Here is an 18,969-nt window from a genome sequence, read left to right as displayed (position 1 = left end):
GTACGCATACTTGTGTAAAACACTGAAGAACTAATTCTGTCTGGTTTCTCTTTTGAATAATTCATAGGAATCGAAAACGGGTGAAAAGAACACAATCGCACATTTTACTCTCTGTATCTTTTCCAAAATTGAATTGCCAACTCGTCCAACTTTCCTTCTTGCTTGATTATATTTGCATATAATGAACGTCGTGGCAAGTGTGAGATGAACCTAAGGAAATTAGTTCTGATATCTTTTCTTGTAGTGGGCGCAGTGCGAGCCCAGCCTGCAGTGATACCCGACGTGTCAATTGCCAAGCCATAAACTGAAGAAAAAGGAGATACTGTATTTTTATAGAAACAAAAAAAATTGCAACACTGGATGCACAGCATGCTTTTTAACGTTTTTTTTTCTGTTGGGTCAAATCTATTATCAAGGCCGTACTCATTTCGGTGTCAGTAGAGATTCACTCAAAAGATCTTTCTTCCTAGGAAAGAGTTCCGGCTACTCCCGTCATCAGAAGTACCGGTCGAACGAATAGGGTCTTGCAGTCGGAGCCCATGGCCAATAAAGACTCGAAGCTTTGGTGGCTGAGGTGTTTATGGTCTGGTATTATCGGATATTTTTGCCACTTCATAGCTCGGCTCTGTCGGTCCCAAATTTCTCGTTTGATCTCCAACCGCGGCACAAAGGAGTCGGCCAGAGACCCCGTGAATCAGGGAGCATAGCCTGTAAAGACACCGTCGTCGAGACAATGTGGGGCGTGCTTGCTGTCGACCTTAATTACGGGACGGGTGCTCCGAGTATGGCGGCAAGTGTAGACGCGACTTGGCGGGGTCGTGCATTTGACGCGCTGTACCTGCCTGCAGATCGTGTAATCGTTGGGGACGCGTGAAGAGCTTTACGTGGCTACCTTGAGGTGGCTGCGCGTGTCCAATGAGAAAAAGGAAACACCGCTAGATGCTGCCGCTCAAATCGCCTAAAACCGTGCGAGAACTTTCAAGGATTCTTGGCCGAGTGCCAAAGCCAGAAAGAAAAAGAAGAGGGCGAAAATAGAGAGCCCAGTGCTACTAACGAGAGAATGCATGACTTTAATGATGTAACGTCCAGTGGGCTTCAAGACAACGTTGAAATACAGTCTACAAATTGCAACAAAAGTAATAAAGACAAAAAGGGAAACAAGACAGAAAGAGACGTAGAGAAAGAGTGAGCGAGAGAGAGACAAGCGCGCCAGCCAATAGAAACGGCATGGAAGCCTTATGACTTAGCACAAACGGGCGTAGTTTTGTCTGCGTTTCTGAAAAAGGTGCGAGGTATAAAAGCCACCGCACTTTGCCGTTTGAAGTCGAGCAGCTTTCCAGCTTTGGCTCCTCCGGTGCCAAGAACCACTGAAAACATGAGGCTTTGGGTGAGTTAGGAATCAAAACCTTGTTTTCTCACAGCCATCTTCAGGAGTACCCGTCTAAATCCTGGCCACCTGACCGACTTCAGGATTTGGACAGCGCTCTGTGAAGGACTAAGTTGTGTGACTATTCAAACCGCCAGCTTTTCCGTGTAAATTATTGTGTCTTATTTACTAGGCAATCAAAATAGCTATTGTTTGGGATATTTTATGTTAGATTATGACAAAAAATAATATATGCGAACTTTTTTCTATTTGAGTGTTCTTCGAGGCAGCGTAGAAGATAGCAAGATATCAAATAGTATATGAAGATCTCGTAAGAGAAGAGACGAGTGATTTCGTTGCATAGCGGGGTTAAAATGGAACAGATTGCTCCGAATAAGGCTCAAGAACAAAACTGTTTTCAGTGTTATTATTTTGTTACAAATAGAGACGCCTGAATAGGAGAGGAGACATTCACCTGGTGCTTATCTAAAGCACCAGCAAATGCGCTATATTGCAACTCTAAAGTAGACCTAATTTTTAGTGCAAATTAAACTATCCTGAATTTAAATATTGTTACTATCAATCTAGCAAAATTAGGTGTAGAAAATGCACGATTTCTTTTCCAAATGTGGTTAAGTGCTGGTGATTTACCGAGCAAGACTTTTCTTGTTTATTGAACGAAATCTTCAAGAATGTCTTCTTAGTTCTCTTCAGAAGCGAAACTCATGCTGCCATCAGCATTTGATCATTATTTCTTTATGCAGGTTGCCACCTCAGTTGCGTTAGCAGCGGCTACCATTGCACTGGCCTCGCCATTCGGTGGCGGTGGTGGTGGCGGCGGCTGGAAAATGATGGGAGGAGGTGGCGGCTTCAAGGGCGGCATGGGGTCACCCATGAAGAACAAGTTCCGAACTGGCAATGTGTACCTCATCAAAGAGCTCCACCCTATCAATGCGCCAGGCAAAGGAGGAATGATGATGGTGGGAGGCGGCTGGAAGCCTATGATGGGCGGCGGTGGTGGCTGGAAACCCATGGGTGGCGGATGGAAGACGGGAGGTGGAGGTGGCGGCGGATGGATGGGTGGTGGTGGAGGCAGTGGAGCTCCTGGCTGGATGCGAATGGCAACCGTCGTGCTGAATCATGGTGGAGGAGGTGGTGGTGGCGGATGGAAGATGGGTGGAGGCGGCGGCAGTGGATGGAAGATGGGAGGTGGCGGCGGCAGCGGCGGCGGATGGAAAATGGGTGGTGGAGGTGGGAGTGGTGGATGGAAAATGGGAGGCGGAGGAGGTGGATGGAAGATGGGAGGTGGCGGCGGAGGATGGAAGATGGGCGGTGGAGGTGGTGGTAAGCCTGGCACCACATACATCATCATCAAGAAGGGCAGCAGCAGCGGTGGCGGAGGCGGCAAATCTGGCGGTATGGGCGGCCACCTCAGCGGCCTAACTAGTCTCTTTAGCGGTCATGGTGGCGGAGGCGGAGGTGGTGGCCATGGCGGCAGCGGAGGAGGCGGCGGCAGCGGCTGGTGGATGTGAGTGATGGACATTTGCACGCGAGCCACCCCGATCCCGTGACCAAGCGTTTTACGCTCGGTCGTGCCCGCCCCCTCGTGTGGATGAACTGTTGTGATCTGTGCAATATGAGCTGGTTCTCGAGGCACACGTTCCGGTGTGTTTGCGTACGAAGAAATTGTGACATATTGCTTTCCCGGGACTCTATGCATTTCAACTTCGTAGATCGATTCATGAGACGTTTCCTTGTTTCCAAATATTTCAAGCTCAAATACATTATGTTTATATGCAACAAATGTGTCCTTTGTTTCTTACTTTATGTTCTTCTTTTACTAGGGTTCCTGCAGCCGCAGTGGTTCTGAAGTGGAAGGTCCCATTCAAGCATAATTTTCTTTCACACTTTCACAAGTCTATGTTCAGTAAATTATGGTAGTTAGTTTCGAGATCACCACAAATATGCGTCCATTATTCTACATAGTTAATTGAGGTTTCCAATAATATCTTTTTTGTACTTTTTGTCACATACTAGTTTCTTTCCTTAAGAGATTTCGCTGCAGTTGTTTCATAAAAATACATAAGGAACAAGCCCTTATCTCACATATCTAGACAACTGGTGCCCAACTACAAGCATAATTCAGTTTTGAATTTTGATCCATACGATTTTATTGGTCATATGCAAAAAAGCCAATGATTCATACCACCAAGGCGTGAAAGTGCAGCTTCAGAGAGAATAGGTAGTTATCGCAATAACGCAACCTATAAAATTGAAAGCTGCAATGGAGGCTTCTGATGTCACATTGCACATCACATTACAAAGCAGCATCTTGTTCTCTCAATTGTATTATTTGTGTGACAGCTTCACAATACTTCTTTAGGACCGAACGACTTTCCTGTATCAGGACAATCAACAGATCGACCCATCCTATACAAAAAAAGGTCGATGCTTTGTCGCTATTTCTTAACGATCATAACCTGCGCTTATATCCAGCGCACATAAAAAATGTGCAACAAAACCCATTATTGCAGTGGTCCTAGCAAATGCCACTACCATAAACACTTTACTATATATATTATAAAAATTCCATATAAGGCTTGAAAAAACAAACTACCCCAAGAATTATATTTTCTAACAAACGCAAGAGATAAAGTTCCTAGTTTTCTCGTATAAAAGACCTTTGCAGCTACATGAAAATGAAATCATAAGGATCAATGGAATCTTGAATAAGCAGTAAGTAATGTTATCTGGCATTTTTACCAATGTTCAAAAAGTATCTCACGCTTTGAAGAAGGCATACGTCATCTCGCAACAGTTAAATTAGAGATAACATCCTTTCAGTACTTTCCTGCTAATTTTATACTATATTTCTATTTTACTCTTTCAAAATTTTAACTACTGAAAGTGTATTTACTGAAGTACCCACACATCATTCCATTTTTTCATACATGAGCTATGTCATCATTCTATACGTAGCTTCTCTAATTGAAGAAAAGTTAAGAAAAAAACACATTTGAATTTCCACAACTTCATCAAATTTCTCCCGTGAAACGCAAAGTTTCGCTATTATTCTTTGAATACTGTATTTATATTTAAGGTTCTCTATTTAGGGGATTCTAAATTCTCAGTGGAAGAGACAGAGATTGTATCTATAAGTGACGTAATTTCTGAGCAGCACCTCAGTATTACCATACGTTGTCAAGGCGATTTTATTGAGCGCGGATAATTATGTGGAGAACCGGCTATTTTTTATCCTGGCTGCATTTCTACAGCTAAGCACACGCAGGGAAATGAAAAAAAAACATCATTTTAAGGTTCTTCTATTGCTGTTGTGCACAAGGCACGCCTGGATTTTAATTGATTCAGCACTGTGGTGAACAATTGGCTCAAATTCATATTACTTGAAAATTTTATGTTGTAACTTCGATAAATGAAGATATATTGTCACATCGGTACCTAATGCTATAGTGCCCTCTCTCAATTTCTGCTGACGTAACATCGCATTTGATAAAGGTTGCGCTGTAGTTTGCAAAACGTGTAGATTTCGGGTTTAAGAATCCTTTATATTACTTTATACGACTAGTAAACGCTTATAAACATTGTCAGTGAAGCAGAACAAATTCATGTGCTTTCTCCGAATAATTGGTACAGTGGGGTCAAGCTAATACCGGAATAATGAGAGCGTTTACGTCGGATATATATTTACTGCAATTACTTGCTTATCGTGCATCTGCAGAACCGTTTAAAACTACCTCTTTTTCCACTCCTTTTTTTGCTATTTTTCAGATCACTTGATCTAACATTTGGTTAGACTGCACCTGTTAACCACTGCGGACAAGGAGTAACATGGAGGAAAAGAGAGCCGACCTAGTCGGAGTGTTGCACAAGGGAATAAGATTGACAAGAGGATGAGTAATCACTTCCATGGCCGGTAAACGTGTGGAGGGTTAACTTTAAAAGTGCGAGCAACCATGAATAGGAGGATAAAGGCTGCTAGATGACTCTCGGTAAGAGTTTCAAAGTTTTACAGCACACCAGATGGACTCCTTGCCTGATGACACTGTTCCCACCGGTTTTATTAAAGCCATAAAACTTAATTTGCAATCATTCTTTACATCGTACTCTGTTTCTTTAACAAGATCATATAAAATGTTAGGAGTATCTAAAAATTGAAAAGATGTAAACTGATAGGGAAATACAAAATTTTAGCATTATGTCCCTACCGCAAACGTTATGTCACAGGGATGCGGCTAACTTACGGATATACTAAGCCAAATTATCTACACGCTCTGGGTATTATTTTTGTATCCTGCATAATTTTTTCATTTTACACCTTGCACAAGGCATTTTAGGCAAACATTTCTTTATTTCAAATGGGCACAAGCTTCGCTTGAGAAATTACGGGTCATGCAGCACATGACGACGGCTTTCTACATCCTATTGATGCACGACATTCAGGTAGCAGCACCATAAATATAATTCATCTTCTGTCGCCTGCTTTTCTTGTTCATTGTATCTACATGCTCTTCGTTAGCCAGATACGCTGCGGGCTGTTGCTCATGGAGCCGTCCGTCATCTGGGTACATCTCTTGCCGTGCAGTTGGGTATGCGGAGGATTACATATAGAATTCCTGTGCGTGCTGGTCGCGTCGCTGAACCTCCCTAATGGTCTATTGGGCTAAATTTCGAGAAAACTGATGACGAGGGTCTACTTGGGTGCTTGTGGCTGAGCGTTGCATCTGCATTTTCACTTCCGCTCGCAGTCTATGCAGAAAAGAAGGCACAGATTACTCAGCTAAAACTGTACACCTTGTCATCCTTTCTCTCCCCCCTTAGGTGGAGAGAAAAAAAGGTGGCAACAACTGGTAGCAGGAACTGGGTAATTGGTTACCCAGTTCTTGCTACCTAAGTGTCAAGCACCTTTCAGCAGCGGTTTTGGAGGCCTCCAATGAGTTCACTATGATCGAGTCCAGAACCACAGTCGACCACACTAGACCTAAGCTGTGATGTTTCGCTCTGTTCACCTTGAAGGTCCCTATATATTTACTTATGCATCAACACTGCCACTTTTCCCATATCATGTTAGCCATCCATATTGATTAAGGAACATGTGCAATGTTTGTCAAGAAAAAAATATTTATGTAGTGCCCCTGTAATCGACAGCATTGCGACATACCGAAGAACCCGAAGATTGATATAAGTCCACGGTACTAAAACGTCGTCTAGCTCTTCATATATGGGTTTTGATCACAGTATAACGGCAAGGTTTCAAATTAAAAAAAAGCAAATGCAAATGCTTTCGGGTTATAGCTTCCTGAACATCAAAGTGAATGAAAAACACAAATGTCGACAGCTGAGGACATTCGTTTAGCCACCTTTCCCAAGAAGCTTTATACATAGATAACGTCACGATCACGCACTCAGGAAAACAAATTTCCTATGCCTAGAAGTTAGTTCTAGGACATTAAAACTTCTACAATGTTTGAACCACATTACTTTTGAAAGAGTTTAATTGATTGATCTGTCGCTGCCTTCACTTCTCAGTCGTTCATAGCAGATTTTTTTCTGTTTAGATCGTCTATACTGTAGAAGTAGCGAATCTATACCATATGTTAAAATAGATTTTTAGCTGGAACAGCCCTACCTCATCTACAATTTGCACATACGTAATATTACACTCCAAATTGGACCGCAATGGAGATTGAATACCATGCTTGAGACAACAATGACGAAGCTTGCAATGCGTACAATATTTATTTTATAGAAGCTTACCATGATAACAGTGAAATCTTTGCTCAAAACTATTGGCAAAAAGTAAGCGGTCTACGTGCAGCCACTTATGTGATCAGCTGACTAACTTCGAAATAAAGATCGCATTAAGACGAGTATTACGATCAGCGTCCCGTTGTTTAACTAATCCACGAGTTTTCATAACGCATAACAACATCGGTTATTCTCTGACAGTGAACGCAGTGTCGGGGTGAGTGAGCGAACAGCTTTATTCACTTCCTGCAGGTTGCCGGGCTGGTTTCCCACCTAGGAGCTGGTTGAGAGACCATGTCTCTCAGCAGCTTTTTTGGCCAGCTGGATCGCCCAGAGTTGATTATCTAGTCCTGAGCTGAGCAGCGTAGTCCGCCAATGCTCCCGTGGGTCCTCATTGGAGGCCGCGTCTCTCGTTTTGCCAATCAGTGCTGGACACTTCCAGAGTATATGCGCTAATGGGGCCCTATTACTACAATACTTGCACAAATTGGTCATATACCAGTCGGGGTAAATGTGTTTCATAATCATGGAGCGAAAATTATTATTTCATATGTGAGGTTTAACGTCCCAAAACTACCATATGATTATGAGAGACGCTGTAAAGGAGGACTTTAACGGTCACCCAAACTTGTGCACACGGGCCTCCAGCATTTCCGCCTCAATTTGAAATGCAGCCGCCGCAGCCGGGAATTTGAACCCGTGACCTGCAGGTCAGCAGCCGAGTACCTTAGCTAATAGACCACCGTGGCGGGGAGTAGGTAGCAAAAACAATGCAGGTATTATCTGTACAGACGTCCACGCGCGTCGAGTTCTAAGGTGTGGAAAAATAACAATATTCAATTTACGATACATTGTGCACAGTGCTGGACTTTTTTCGACTATAAAGAAAACTGTTCGACGGAAGATCACTGTACAGTCCCGAAAAATGATTCTTAAATCTACATATAACTCAGACTTTATCTCATATGGGTCAGCTTTTGGATGACAGTTCACGGGCTTTCCAATAGTCTTTCCTTCGTTTGATGCAGCAAAGGAGCAATGAAAAGGACTTGTGTCATATTGCAGTGAGAACCTGCTGTGTGAGTGTCCACCACGAACGTATCTTGCAGTTTGCGGCCCTACAAAATACTTCAGAAAGGAAACCTGAAAGCAAAAAATTATGATATTAAGTGCGAGACAAAATAATAATAATAATAATAATAATAATAATAATAATAATAATAATGTTTGCGATTTTTCTAGCTTGCCCTATTCTTTTCCTAGTCCCGTATGATCGTGGTCACCATTGGTAAAACTACTTGGTGTCTCTTTGGTTGTTGTTGTTTTCGTTTCTTTGTGAACAGCCAAAGAAATTTCGCTCAATTTTTTTATAAAGCTCTTTGTACCGGCCAGATAGCCACAGCTCCTAAATATGAACTTTCGGCGTATGCTACATCATTTGAAGAGTGCAGCGTAAGACACGTCCTGCCCTGCCGGCGTGACAGATTGGGCAGCATGCCTACGCGAAGTGCAGTTCCTCGTTTACGGTGGTGAAGAAGGGGACTAGTCAGCACCAGGCTGGAAGAGCTCTGCGGGTTGATGAAACACAGCCCTTCAGCTGACTGTCAGTCAGGGCTCCAAATAACTTCCGCGTTCGGAACACGCCCCTTCATCCGATTCGGACGCACTTGACCGAGCGCACGGTTCAAACATCGTTTCCTTATCGCCCCAGAAAGGCGCGGGGCTTGCTGGCTGGTCGCGCACGCGGCCAAAGCAGCACAAGGAGGCCACAAAGAAAGATGCTCGCATGACTACAATCAGAGGCGATTCGGAGGGAGTGTGGCTAGAGAGGTGAAATGCAAAAAAGAAATAGTGAGAGGGTAGGGGCACATGGTACACGCACAAAAGAGTCGCTCGTATCACGAACGGACGTCGAAGACCACCGTACACACTGAGCAATGACGGATCGACGGCAGTGATGAGTCCAGGGCTTCCGTTCTACTTCGGAACGGTCTGGCGCTCCGCACGTATTGAGCGCGTGCTCACCGCGTTATTCTTTGCCGGCAGCTGCGGGACGCATCTCCAGCGAAGTTTCACGACCACCACCCTCGCCCAGTGGCTCGTGTTGGTCGCTCGGCGATTCGCGGCTCCTCCTTTAAGCTGGCTCGACTAAAGCCGTGAGCTGACCCAGATGCTGCTCAAATTCGGGGCCAAGAGCGAACTAGTGTACAGACAGACAAACGGTGCTTGCTGGAGCGAGCCGCCCCCTTGGTTTTGATTCTCGTGAGCCTTGCTTGCTGGCGTCTCGCGAGACGACCGGAGCCGCTTGGCAGGACGACGACCAACTCGTGCGCATTAGGGTCGCCAGCCGCAAACACGAAGCGACGTTTTCTTGAGCGACGTGACGATCCTGGCGCCTGTTCTTGTTTTTTCTTTACTCTCTGTTCTGACGCTCACCGATGCAAAAGTGGACTGAGCGAGAGAAGAGATGTACATGAGCCGCTTCTCCGTGATACGTATATAAGAGTGGACTGGCCCCCGAGTGAGCTTCAATTCAAGATTGGTCCAGGTACGTGCAGTCTCTTTCTTGAATTTGGTGGCCTTCGGACTGGACATTGGCAATCTGCATTGAGACCTCACTATGACTTACGGGGTAAGCGCTCATTTAAACTTTTCAACTTTGTTGCTTTTATTAACTACTCTGTACGGGCAAGACTAATTCCTTTTCGGTTTTCTGAGATCAGTCATCTAAGCTTATACTTTGAATTGATGACAGAGATGGCTCTAGTTTTAAACGTTGCAAGCACAGTTACGTTAATATTATACTACTGCATGACTGCCTTGTTTTTCTTCTAGGAGGAAAGAAGCGGTAATATCAGGACTCAATTTACTGTAATGCTATTCGTAATGAAAGGGTCATTATATTTCATATTCTCGACAATTAATAAGTTTATTTAGTGGCAAACATTTTTTCAAGAAATTTCGGTGATGCTAGTGAAATCCGTTTTGGTAGCACGTACGCTGAAGTTATGCAATATTGATCATGAAGGCACCGGGAACTCCCCATTTTGTGTGCGTACAGCAAAATCATCACTATTCTTAATTCTTTCAAGGATGTGTTTACAAACGCGTGTAGCAATCTTTCAATCTTTCTTCACTTCGCCCCCGACGGGGCTTAAGCCACGTGACCATTTCGGATGAGTAGCGAGTGAGAACAATTCATGCAATGTTTGAAACCTAACAGGTACGTATCAAATGCATCCTGTTAACGTTACACGCCGCAGGGTGCAGTTGAATGAAAATGAAATAAAATATTCGCTCAAGTTAACATGGCGGTGCGGCATGAAATGAGTTTTGCCCCTATTATAGTCATGATTATTATACGTATGCAATCACTTACTGTAATAACGTTCCTTTTCTTCTCTGGAGTAGATTTGTTTTTGTTGAGAACATTTAGAGTGCCAATGCTGACTCGAACAAGTCGCAACTGACCATCTCTTGTTCGATGAAGCAGTTACCACCGAAATCTTCACTTTTGTCACGCTTTTTATGGTTCAGTTATAACTGAGCCACCCTCCCCTGTGAGCTCATTGTCGAGCATGTTTTGCGCTGCTTTTTTAGATGCATAACACAATGTTCCTCTTTAGAATGCTGAATGATGAGGGTCCTAGGTGAACTGCCAATCACGAATGAAGTACATTCAACTGACCTATTGTACTAAGTTGTCAAACAGTATCGTTAACCGTCCATTTGAGTGGCAGGAGCGATGGCGTAAGTTGAATTCGTTATTTATGTTCACTAAAACTTCATACAAAATAGGGAGAATTTGTCAGGAGTTTTCAAATATCTTAAAAGAAAAATTACCGGACGTATGCCATTAACCTAAAGCAACGACCCCTCCTTTCTAATATAGGCCAATAAATTCTCTGTCGTCTAACCACCCGTATTCCCAACTTTGGGTCATAAAACGAGCCATGGAGTTGGCTGACATGGGTGGTCTCGTAGACTACCTCTCCTTAGGTGACTCGAAGGTTCATGAACGTTTCTACTTTTTTCAATGCGATAGTCTTTGTTACGATACTTGAACGCAAACATTTTGGCTTGAGGACTTGATTGTCACCCTAAACGGCTGAAAACCAACCACAGTGCGCACCAATATTGATCTTGTTTCGGCGTTCATACTTTTGTGTATTGTCACTTGCAGGAAATTATTGCGCCTAGCTGAGGCACAATTTCAACACGTCATTATCTGTGGAGTGTTCCTTTATACTATAAAATGCATACGTAAATAATTCTAAGGAACTTAGCGTTTATTACGCTGAACTGACAATGCAACGCTATGCACGAAAAAGCGCATGTTTCTGGCGCTTTTGTTAGATGATACGGTGGAGGTACTCACCCGCCACCTTGAATTTTACAAACCAAAGCCTGTGAGATTGCGAGCACATGCTGTGAGCTCGCTATAGACGCCTTTCCGCAGCTGCAAACGGGCACTGCTACGTAAAATCCACGTGAGAGTGACGAGTGTCGCGTCGAGTGATAAAAGAGCCTTTTAGCGTGGTGTGGCGCTGTGCCGGAACAGGATAAATAGCAGTGGTGGACTACTGCTTGTAACCGGCGCTCGGGCAAGCTCGCTGAACGATCACGTGTACAAATGGGGAAAATAAGCAAATATTCACACAAACCAAAAGAAAAACGATGTCATGTGTGACATTCACAAACATTTGTGCTCCTCCGAACTGTATAATATATTTCTTTGCATTATGTGGTACAGGCATCACGCAGGTTTCAGTAGGAGTAGCCACCCTCATACATTGTGCTGCTCCGAACTGTGTAATATATTTTTTTACATTAAGTCGTACAGTCATCACACAAGTTTCGATACAGAGTAGCCACTCTCATACCAGCTTCACTGAAGATGCGTCACCAAAGCCCTCTCGCAAGTGTGTTTGGTCACCCAAACTAGAGTTTCAGCAACAGTTTCCTCTATTGCTTCCCTGTTTTCGTCACGTGGATTTTCACGCTCGTGTGGTTTGTGCTTCAAGTTGTCTCACATTCGCCCGTGTGATAGTCAGGCTACAAGCGGAATTCCCCTCATGAAAAATAACGCCCCAGAGCAGCCTTTTTCGATCCCTAAATATAGATATATGCATCACGAAACGCTTATTTTTATGTTTCTTGTCTCCGCAGAAGAGAACACAAGCTGCTTTCCTGACATGTACGGCAGTACTGTTGCTATCGACAGGCAGAGCCACGGTGGCGGCTACTTTTCCAAGCGGCTACTTCTACCCACGGGCTTACCTCAGCAGTCCCGCTCAGCAGACGGCGAGTCCTAGCACACAGCACCAGTTCTATGCTGCCAGCAGCCCCATCGCTGCCAGCGGTAGCAGTAAAAGTGGCACGACGTACGTGATACGCTCGCTCCGAGAAGGAGAGATTATCAAGCCCGAGCAAACAACCATGTCAGGTGGATTCGATGGATACGCGAGCAGCCCGGTGCTGTCAGCAGCATTCCCAAACTATGAACGAAACTTCAACTTCGTTAGGCCTTATCTCTCAGGGCCAGTGATGGCACCGTGGCAGTACATTCACTGAGTCATCGAAGTATCACGGTAAGATATTTTATAGTGAATATTTCTATTTCATTCATAACATGGGTGATTTTACGGCTTTGAGGACACGAATAAATTGGTAGTCAATGAGAGTATCGAGTAGATTCAGCGCCAATTTTAACAATTGTGATCGCAACGCCCGACAGACTTTTCTGAATATTTAGTGGCGTTTTCTTTAACGTTGCCTTTGTCGAGCTCACTTATTCCAGTGGATGATTACCAAGAAAATTATTAGCTGTACTGCTGACAAAGCAAAGCAGAAGTCACCTTATACTTGCCTCGGAATAGTTGTCCTCCTCAGGTGTTTAGAACGAAGTAAGCTACTTTCTACACTACACAAATAATTGCAATAGTCAAGAAATATTGCTTAGATTCACAATATCAGTGTCTAATCTGTTCATTTTCTTTACTTTTGTTATATATACACTAGGATCAAGTAGCAGGATGAAAGTAGTAAGGACCAAAGAAGAAAACAAGCAAAATTTTTATTTACAAAATGAGTGCGAATTTTTAATTCAGAAGAGAAAAAGGAAAGACTGTGACTCAAGAGGAACCGAACAAGAGTACCCACAGCGTCTCGTGATAAAGATGCTTCATCAAAACAAATCTGTGAAGTTTGCGAGACTATATTGCCACATCTGCCGGGTTCCAAGAGTGCCTGAAATCGACGTGTGCTTTCCCATTTTATTTTCCCATCGTTTTTGTTTTTTCAGCCAGATGTGTTTCTCAATAAAACAATACTGCTGGAATATTCCCGGCAGCAGGCTACAAAAGGTGTGATTATTAGGTGCCGCATATTTTTTTAAAGTGACCAGTCCTGTTTTTTACTCGTCTTTATTGAAGACCACATCACCTTTATGAGAAACTTGCTTATTCCACTCGATTAAATAATTCATCATGGCAAACTGGCTTTCAACATAAAAACAGTACGCTTACTGAAGGAAAGTGGCGGCATATAATTAAAAGAAAACAACGCAAAAATAGGTGCACCTAGGAGCTACAGTAGTGCTCTCTATGGAATGGGCAGATGGTAAGGGACATACGTACAATGTGCTTTCCTATTTTTCTTTCTGCAAACAAATAACTGAACTATATAAATCAACTATTGTAAGTGCCGAGAAATTACCCATCTCGTTTGGGCATTTTTGCAAATATATCTTGTCAAGCCTGTAAGTAATTGGGCTTAGTATATCGCTTAATCAATAGGTATAAACAAGATGTACATTTTTGATATCCACAAGTTCATCTGAATTGTACACCGTAAAATATAATGAAGAGTCCTCTATATTTATATACATCATAATCGTTTTCATGTTACTCAAAAACCAGATTTAATAATAAAGAAGCACTGCGTGCTGACTGAGGTTCATGGTTACCAGCACAAAAGGACACGGATACAAAAGGAGATCAGGTGACATGGGTCGTATGGTCTCCTATTTATTGCGCGCCGTTTTGCGCTGTTAACCATGAATGTATTCAAGTTCGCCCAACTTTTTCATCCTCGTGTACTGAGGCTACCCACCCGGCACTGGTATGGGACAAAGCACTGGTATGGGACAAGAGCCACAAATTCACGTGGCTCTGACGGTAAACAAACAATCGTATTTGATAAAGAAGAAACTCTATTTGGTGAAGTAGCTGATTGGGCTAGTTGGTTGTAAAAGAGATAAACATTGCCAAGAAAACATGGCGCTGAAACGAAATCATACTGGAGAAGAAAATTTCTTTGACTTAAATTTTATTGCTATGAAAGTGTCTTATCAGTAGTTGCACGAACAGTTAAAAAATGAATAACAGGAACATAGACATAAATATAGGAACCCTCTACCCTTTCAAAACAGACAGCAATAACAACGACTTTGGCCTGCTAAAGGAACCCTCGTGTTATATAAGGTGCAGAGTTTTCTGTCTGATTCTACAATCGTTAATCTGCTTATGCATCCAGTCGTTTCTCACACCGCCTGAGTATACCCTCACAGAATATGCGCACTTGCTCACCTTAATGTTATTTCCAACTGTAGTCCTTTCAATCTGCGGATTTTTGGGTGAAATTGAGTTCGTAAAAAGCCCAACACTAAAAGTGCGAACATATCTGATCTGTGTTAAGGCGCATCGGCAATTAATCATGCAGCGTTAGAAGTTCCAACATTATCGCTGGTGGCCATGTTCCCGAAAAAACTTGTACAGTTCTCGTTGTGCGTTCAAGCGTATCAGATGTCACTAAACTAATCTGGACATCTCCCAAAAACTCGGACGGGGTTCGCGAAAGGCAGAGGTTATACCTGTAACACACCGGGTGCACGAAAATACAAAAATAAGCTGTTTTAACAATATGCGTTCAATCACGCCACCGACGCATTTTCCTAGTCCAAGCCACTTATAAAAGGCACTTAGCACAATCCCCACGTAATATCAATAATATGTTGTATTTAACGTACCAAATGAGAGACACCATAGGTGAGGGCTCCAGAAGAATCAATTACCTGGGGTTCTTTAACATACACCTAAATCTAAGCTCACGGACCTAAAACAATTTTGCCTTCATTTTTATAAATTCCAAATAAAAATACAGAGTGGAAATGGTACAAAGAGGACATTGTCCAAAGTCTAGCTAAATAAGGACCAACATATTTGAAGCTCCTATTTTAAGACAAATAACCTAATATAATAACATAACTTTTTGTTCTTAATTGGTATATCATGATAGCAATTAGCATAATGCAAGGAATAGTAGGAGGCGTTAAAACGAGATATTTTAGGCACTCTGCAAATCGCACGCCGTAAATATTTTTTGAGCGGTGAGAAAAACTTCTGAAAACTCACAAAAATATTGCTCGATCATGCACCCGCATGCAGAAGTCTGTAGCGCCTTGAATAGTCTCGCTGAGATAGCGCGTTTTGCCTGAACGGGAGGATAAGAACCCGCCCGTTTTTTTTTCCATGACACGCCATATCCCAGCAGTTATTGCGAACCAACAGCAAAGAAGCGCATTAAACTTTCTGGTTAGCTTGGCAGCAAAAGCTCTCATTTACTGCGAATCAGCCTGATACAACGTTACTAGATTCTTCTTCAGTTTGGAAACTCCGCTGGGACGAGGCGGCGGAACGCGGCCCTTTTCGTTTCCCGCTCCCTAGGTGGCGCTTCCGATGCCATTTGACTGATGAGGAAAAAATAGACTTTAAGCAAGTAGACTTAACTAGAAGGAGGTTATCTGATTGGTGGCTAAAGTCAAGGCACGAGTGAAAATTAAACTCTTCACTGCAAAGTACGAATCCTCAAACTCACTTTTTAAAGAAAAAAATAAATATAGTTTTGGGTTCATTTAGTATTACGGCTTGGTGGCGCTAGCCACCGCCCAATCTAAAGGGTACAGCCATATCCATCCATCTATCCATCGACTGGTTCAGTTCAGACTGTCACGGTGGATGGACGTGTTTTTTGAGCGCTCCCGATCGACTGCGCAGATAAGTGTTTTTGCATCTTTTGAGCTTGTCTTTATAATAATTAGGCAGCAGTTGAAATCTTCGTAGCACTTGTTTTACGGTACGGCTTTTTCGGGGGCCAGTCACCAGGTATTAGTTAGTGCGCGTGTGTTCGTTTGAATTTTTTGTTGTTTTTTTTTCTTTTGCCACCCCGTGGGGGAGGAGCGCGTACACTGAACACGCAAATTTTTTGTCGTAGAGCTTAGACTTTTTTTTTCGTAGTGCAGGGCTCTAGTTTAGTAATTATCGAGTATAGGGACAATTGGTGTCAGAAAGACACGGTTAAAAAGTCTGTAAAGTGTTCAGGGTGTGGAGTGGGTTTGAAAGTGAACACATGTGTAGAAGCGGATGGAAAAGAGACTTACGCGAAGTGTAGGCAATGTGAGGTCGAGGAAAAAATGGAGAAAATGGTGGTTGCCCAGAGTGAACTGCTGATGAGAATCGCCGAACTCGAGACTGCGTTGGCGACAGAGCAAGAGAAAACGAGGCTAATGGGAGAAAGACTGAAATCCGCCGAGGAAGCACTCGCGAAGCTGAACAAAGGAGCAGCCTACGGAGAAAACAGTAGGGAACCGGCAACCAGAACGGCGGGGAAGGAAGAGCAAGCAAGTTTGGAAAAACAGGTTCAGCCGGTTCAATTGTCGCAAGGCCCAGCTTCAGCGAGGTAGTGGTGGGGCTGGGAGGGGACAAAGCAGCCGACGTCACAGGTGCAAGTAGCCCCCAGGTGCAGGACGCTCCAGCTGAAAAGTCACAGCATGTGATAATCGCAGGTGACTCAAATATAAATCGATGCACAGAAGCCATCAAAGAGAGGGTAAGAGTTGACAAGAGCGTTGCAGTAGGGGCATTGCCAGCACGCAGGCTGGAAGCAGTCATGAGGCAACCGAGCGCAAAACTCAAAACTACAGCTGATAGACGAAACCTCGTGATAATTTCAGGCGGTTCAAACGATGTCTTAAATGAAGATACAACAGGGCTAGCAACCACACTGGCGAAAGGCGTCGATGACATGCGCGCCACTTCTCCTCAGGTACAGTTAGTGATATGCACGATACCGGAGGCACCGGTGCGTGATAGTAACCTGCAAGGAGCGGTTGTCAACGCAAACCAAGAGTTATGGCGGATGAGTGGAGAGAAGAGCTTTGAGGTGGTGGAAATAAACAGAGAGGTGCATAGGTGGGGTGGTTTCCAACGAGACAGAATTCACTTCGATGGGCGGCTAGGTCATGAGGTGGGTTGTCGACTTGCAGGACACGCAGTAGCTTTTTTGGGGGCCAAGCGGGCCCTTCGGGGTGCAGGATAGCTAGTAACGAGGAAAACAACCAGGGAGACTCTTTGACAGGTACTATGGATAGATACGATTCCAAAGTGGCACCAGTATCTAAGATAGGTAGAGTCCGGGGCATAAATAGACGTAGCCATGAGCACCGAGCCAATTCGGACATAGGGTATATTGACATGCAGGGTGATAGGAACAGGCCGAAGTGGGAGGAGATAGAAGAACAGCTAAGGGAAGAGAGGTCGATGGATGGTATACGGTTTTGTAGAAACATATCTCAGGGACATGGAACAACCTCCGAACAATCCGGACTACGCGTGGTAATATTGTAATAGAACAGAAGGCAGCAGAAAGGGGGGTGGTATTGGGGCATTCATTCATAAAAGTACAGACTGGCAAAGGGTCAAGCAAGAGTGCAAGGCACATTTATGGCTAAAAGGGAAATTGGCAGGTGTAATGACACTCCTTGGTTTTGTGTACTTGTGGACGGGAGCAAAGGCCAGAGTGGGAAACCAGGCAATGGTAGGGTGTATATCAAAGGACATTCAGAAGCTAGGAAGAGGGTGCGAGATGATTATACTAGGAGACATGAATGCGCACATAGAATATATAGATGGGTATACCGACCCGACAGGCAAAATGATCATGGATATGTGTGAAAGGCTTGATTTGATCATTGCAACAGTACCGAGAAGTGTGAAGGGCAAATAACATGGGAGGTAGGGAGGCTGCAGTCGACGATAGATTATGCACTGATGTCACATAGGATGTATGATAAGCTCAGGGGAATGCACATAGATGAAGGTGGCTCCAGAAGTTTGGGTAGTGATCACAAACGTATCAAGCTAAGTTTTGGAAGAGCAGTGAAAGTGGGAAGGAGACAAGATGAGCAACTACAGAAAAATGTTTATCCAGAAAGGCGAATTGAAATAGCCACTAAACAATTTGAGAAAGCAATCAAGGAGATTAATAAAACAGTGTGGACATACACGAATCTAATTATACTGTTTGAGCTAGAGCTGGCTAAGACGCGTGACAAGCCACCCCGGGAAAGAAGACACAAACCCCAAAGTTGGTGAGATGAGGAAGTTAAGAGAGCCATAGCGAAACGTCAGGAAGCCTCTAGGGAACACAGATGTGCTAAGCAGGGGGGTGAACCGACGGATGATGTTGAAAGAAAATGCGAAACCTTTCTAAGCTGTAAAAGGAATGCATCCCTTCTGATAAATGAAAAGATTAGAAGAAAGGGAGCTCAGTGGCTGGCAGAAGTACATAAAAAATAAAAAGGCAGCTACGATATTTTGAAACCATCTAAACTCCCTAAGAAATGAGACGAGCCTAGAGCAGAGGTTTATAACTACAGCCAAGTTTACTAGGCTAGAAGGGGACGAAGTGATTGAATATATAGGAACAAGGGTGACAGAAAAATTTCAACAAAGAAGTTCTTTATGCACCAAATAGACAAGGATGAATCAAGTGGTGCA

The 18,969-nt window shown here is 43.6% G+C and overlaps 2 protein-coding genes across 2 annotated transcripts; both read left to right on the top strand.

Moving 5' to 3' along the window:
- The first annotated feature begins 1,323 nt into the window (after positions 1-1,323).
- LOC119187692 (uncharacterized) lies at positions 1,324-3,170 on the top strand. The gene is made up of 2 exons (XM_075881363.1): positions 1,324-1,387; positions 2,131-3,170. Exons 1-2 carry the CDS (start codon positions 1,376-1,378, stop codon positions 2,896-2,898), a joined length of 780 nt encoding a protein of 259 aa, XP_075737478.1. The 5' UTR covers positions 1,324-1,375; the 3' UTR covers positions 2,899-3,170.
- A 6,225-nt stretch (positions 3,171-9,395) lies between these two features.
- LOC119187634 (uncharacterized) lies at positions 9,396-13,496 on the top strand. The gene is made up of 3 exons (XM_075878462.1): positions 9,396-9,764; positions 12,302-12,723; positions 13,154-13,496. The coding sequence occupies exons 1-2, from the start codon at positions 9,753-9,755 to the stop codon at positions 12,704-12,706; spliced, it is 417 nt and encodes a 138-aa protein (XP_075734577.1). The 5' UTR covers positions 9,396-9,752; the 3' UTR covers positions 12,707-12,723; positions 13,154-13,496.
- Positions 13,497-18,969: the final 5,473 nt, after the last annotated feature.

Source organism: Rhipicephalus microplus, chromosome X, assembly GCF_043290135.1.
Source record: "Rhipicephalus microplus isolate Deutch F79 chromosome X, USDA_Rmic, whole genome shotgun sequence".
NCBI lineage: Eukaryota > Metazoa > Arthropoda > Arachnida > Ixodida > Ixodidae > Rhipicephalus > Rhipicephalus microplus.
Note: the sequence above shows the minus strand (reverse complement) of the source record. Positions and strands in the feature narration are given on the sequence as shown.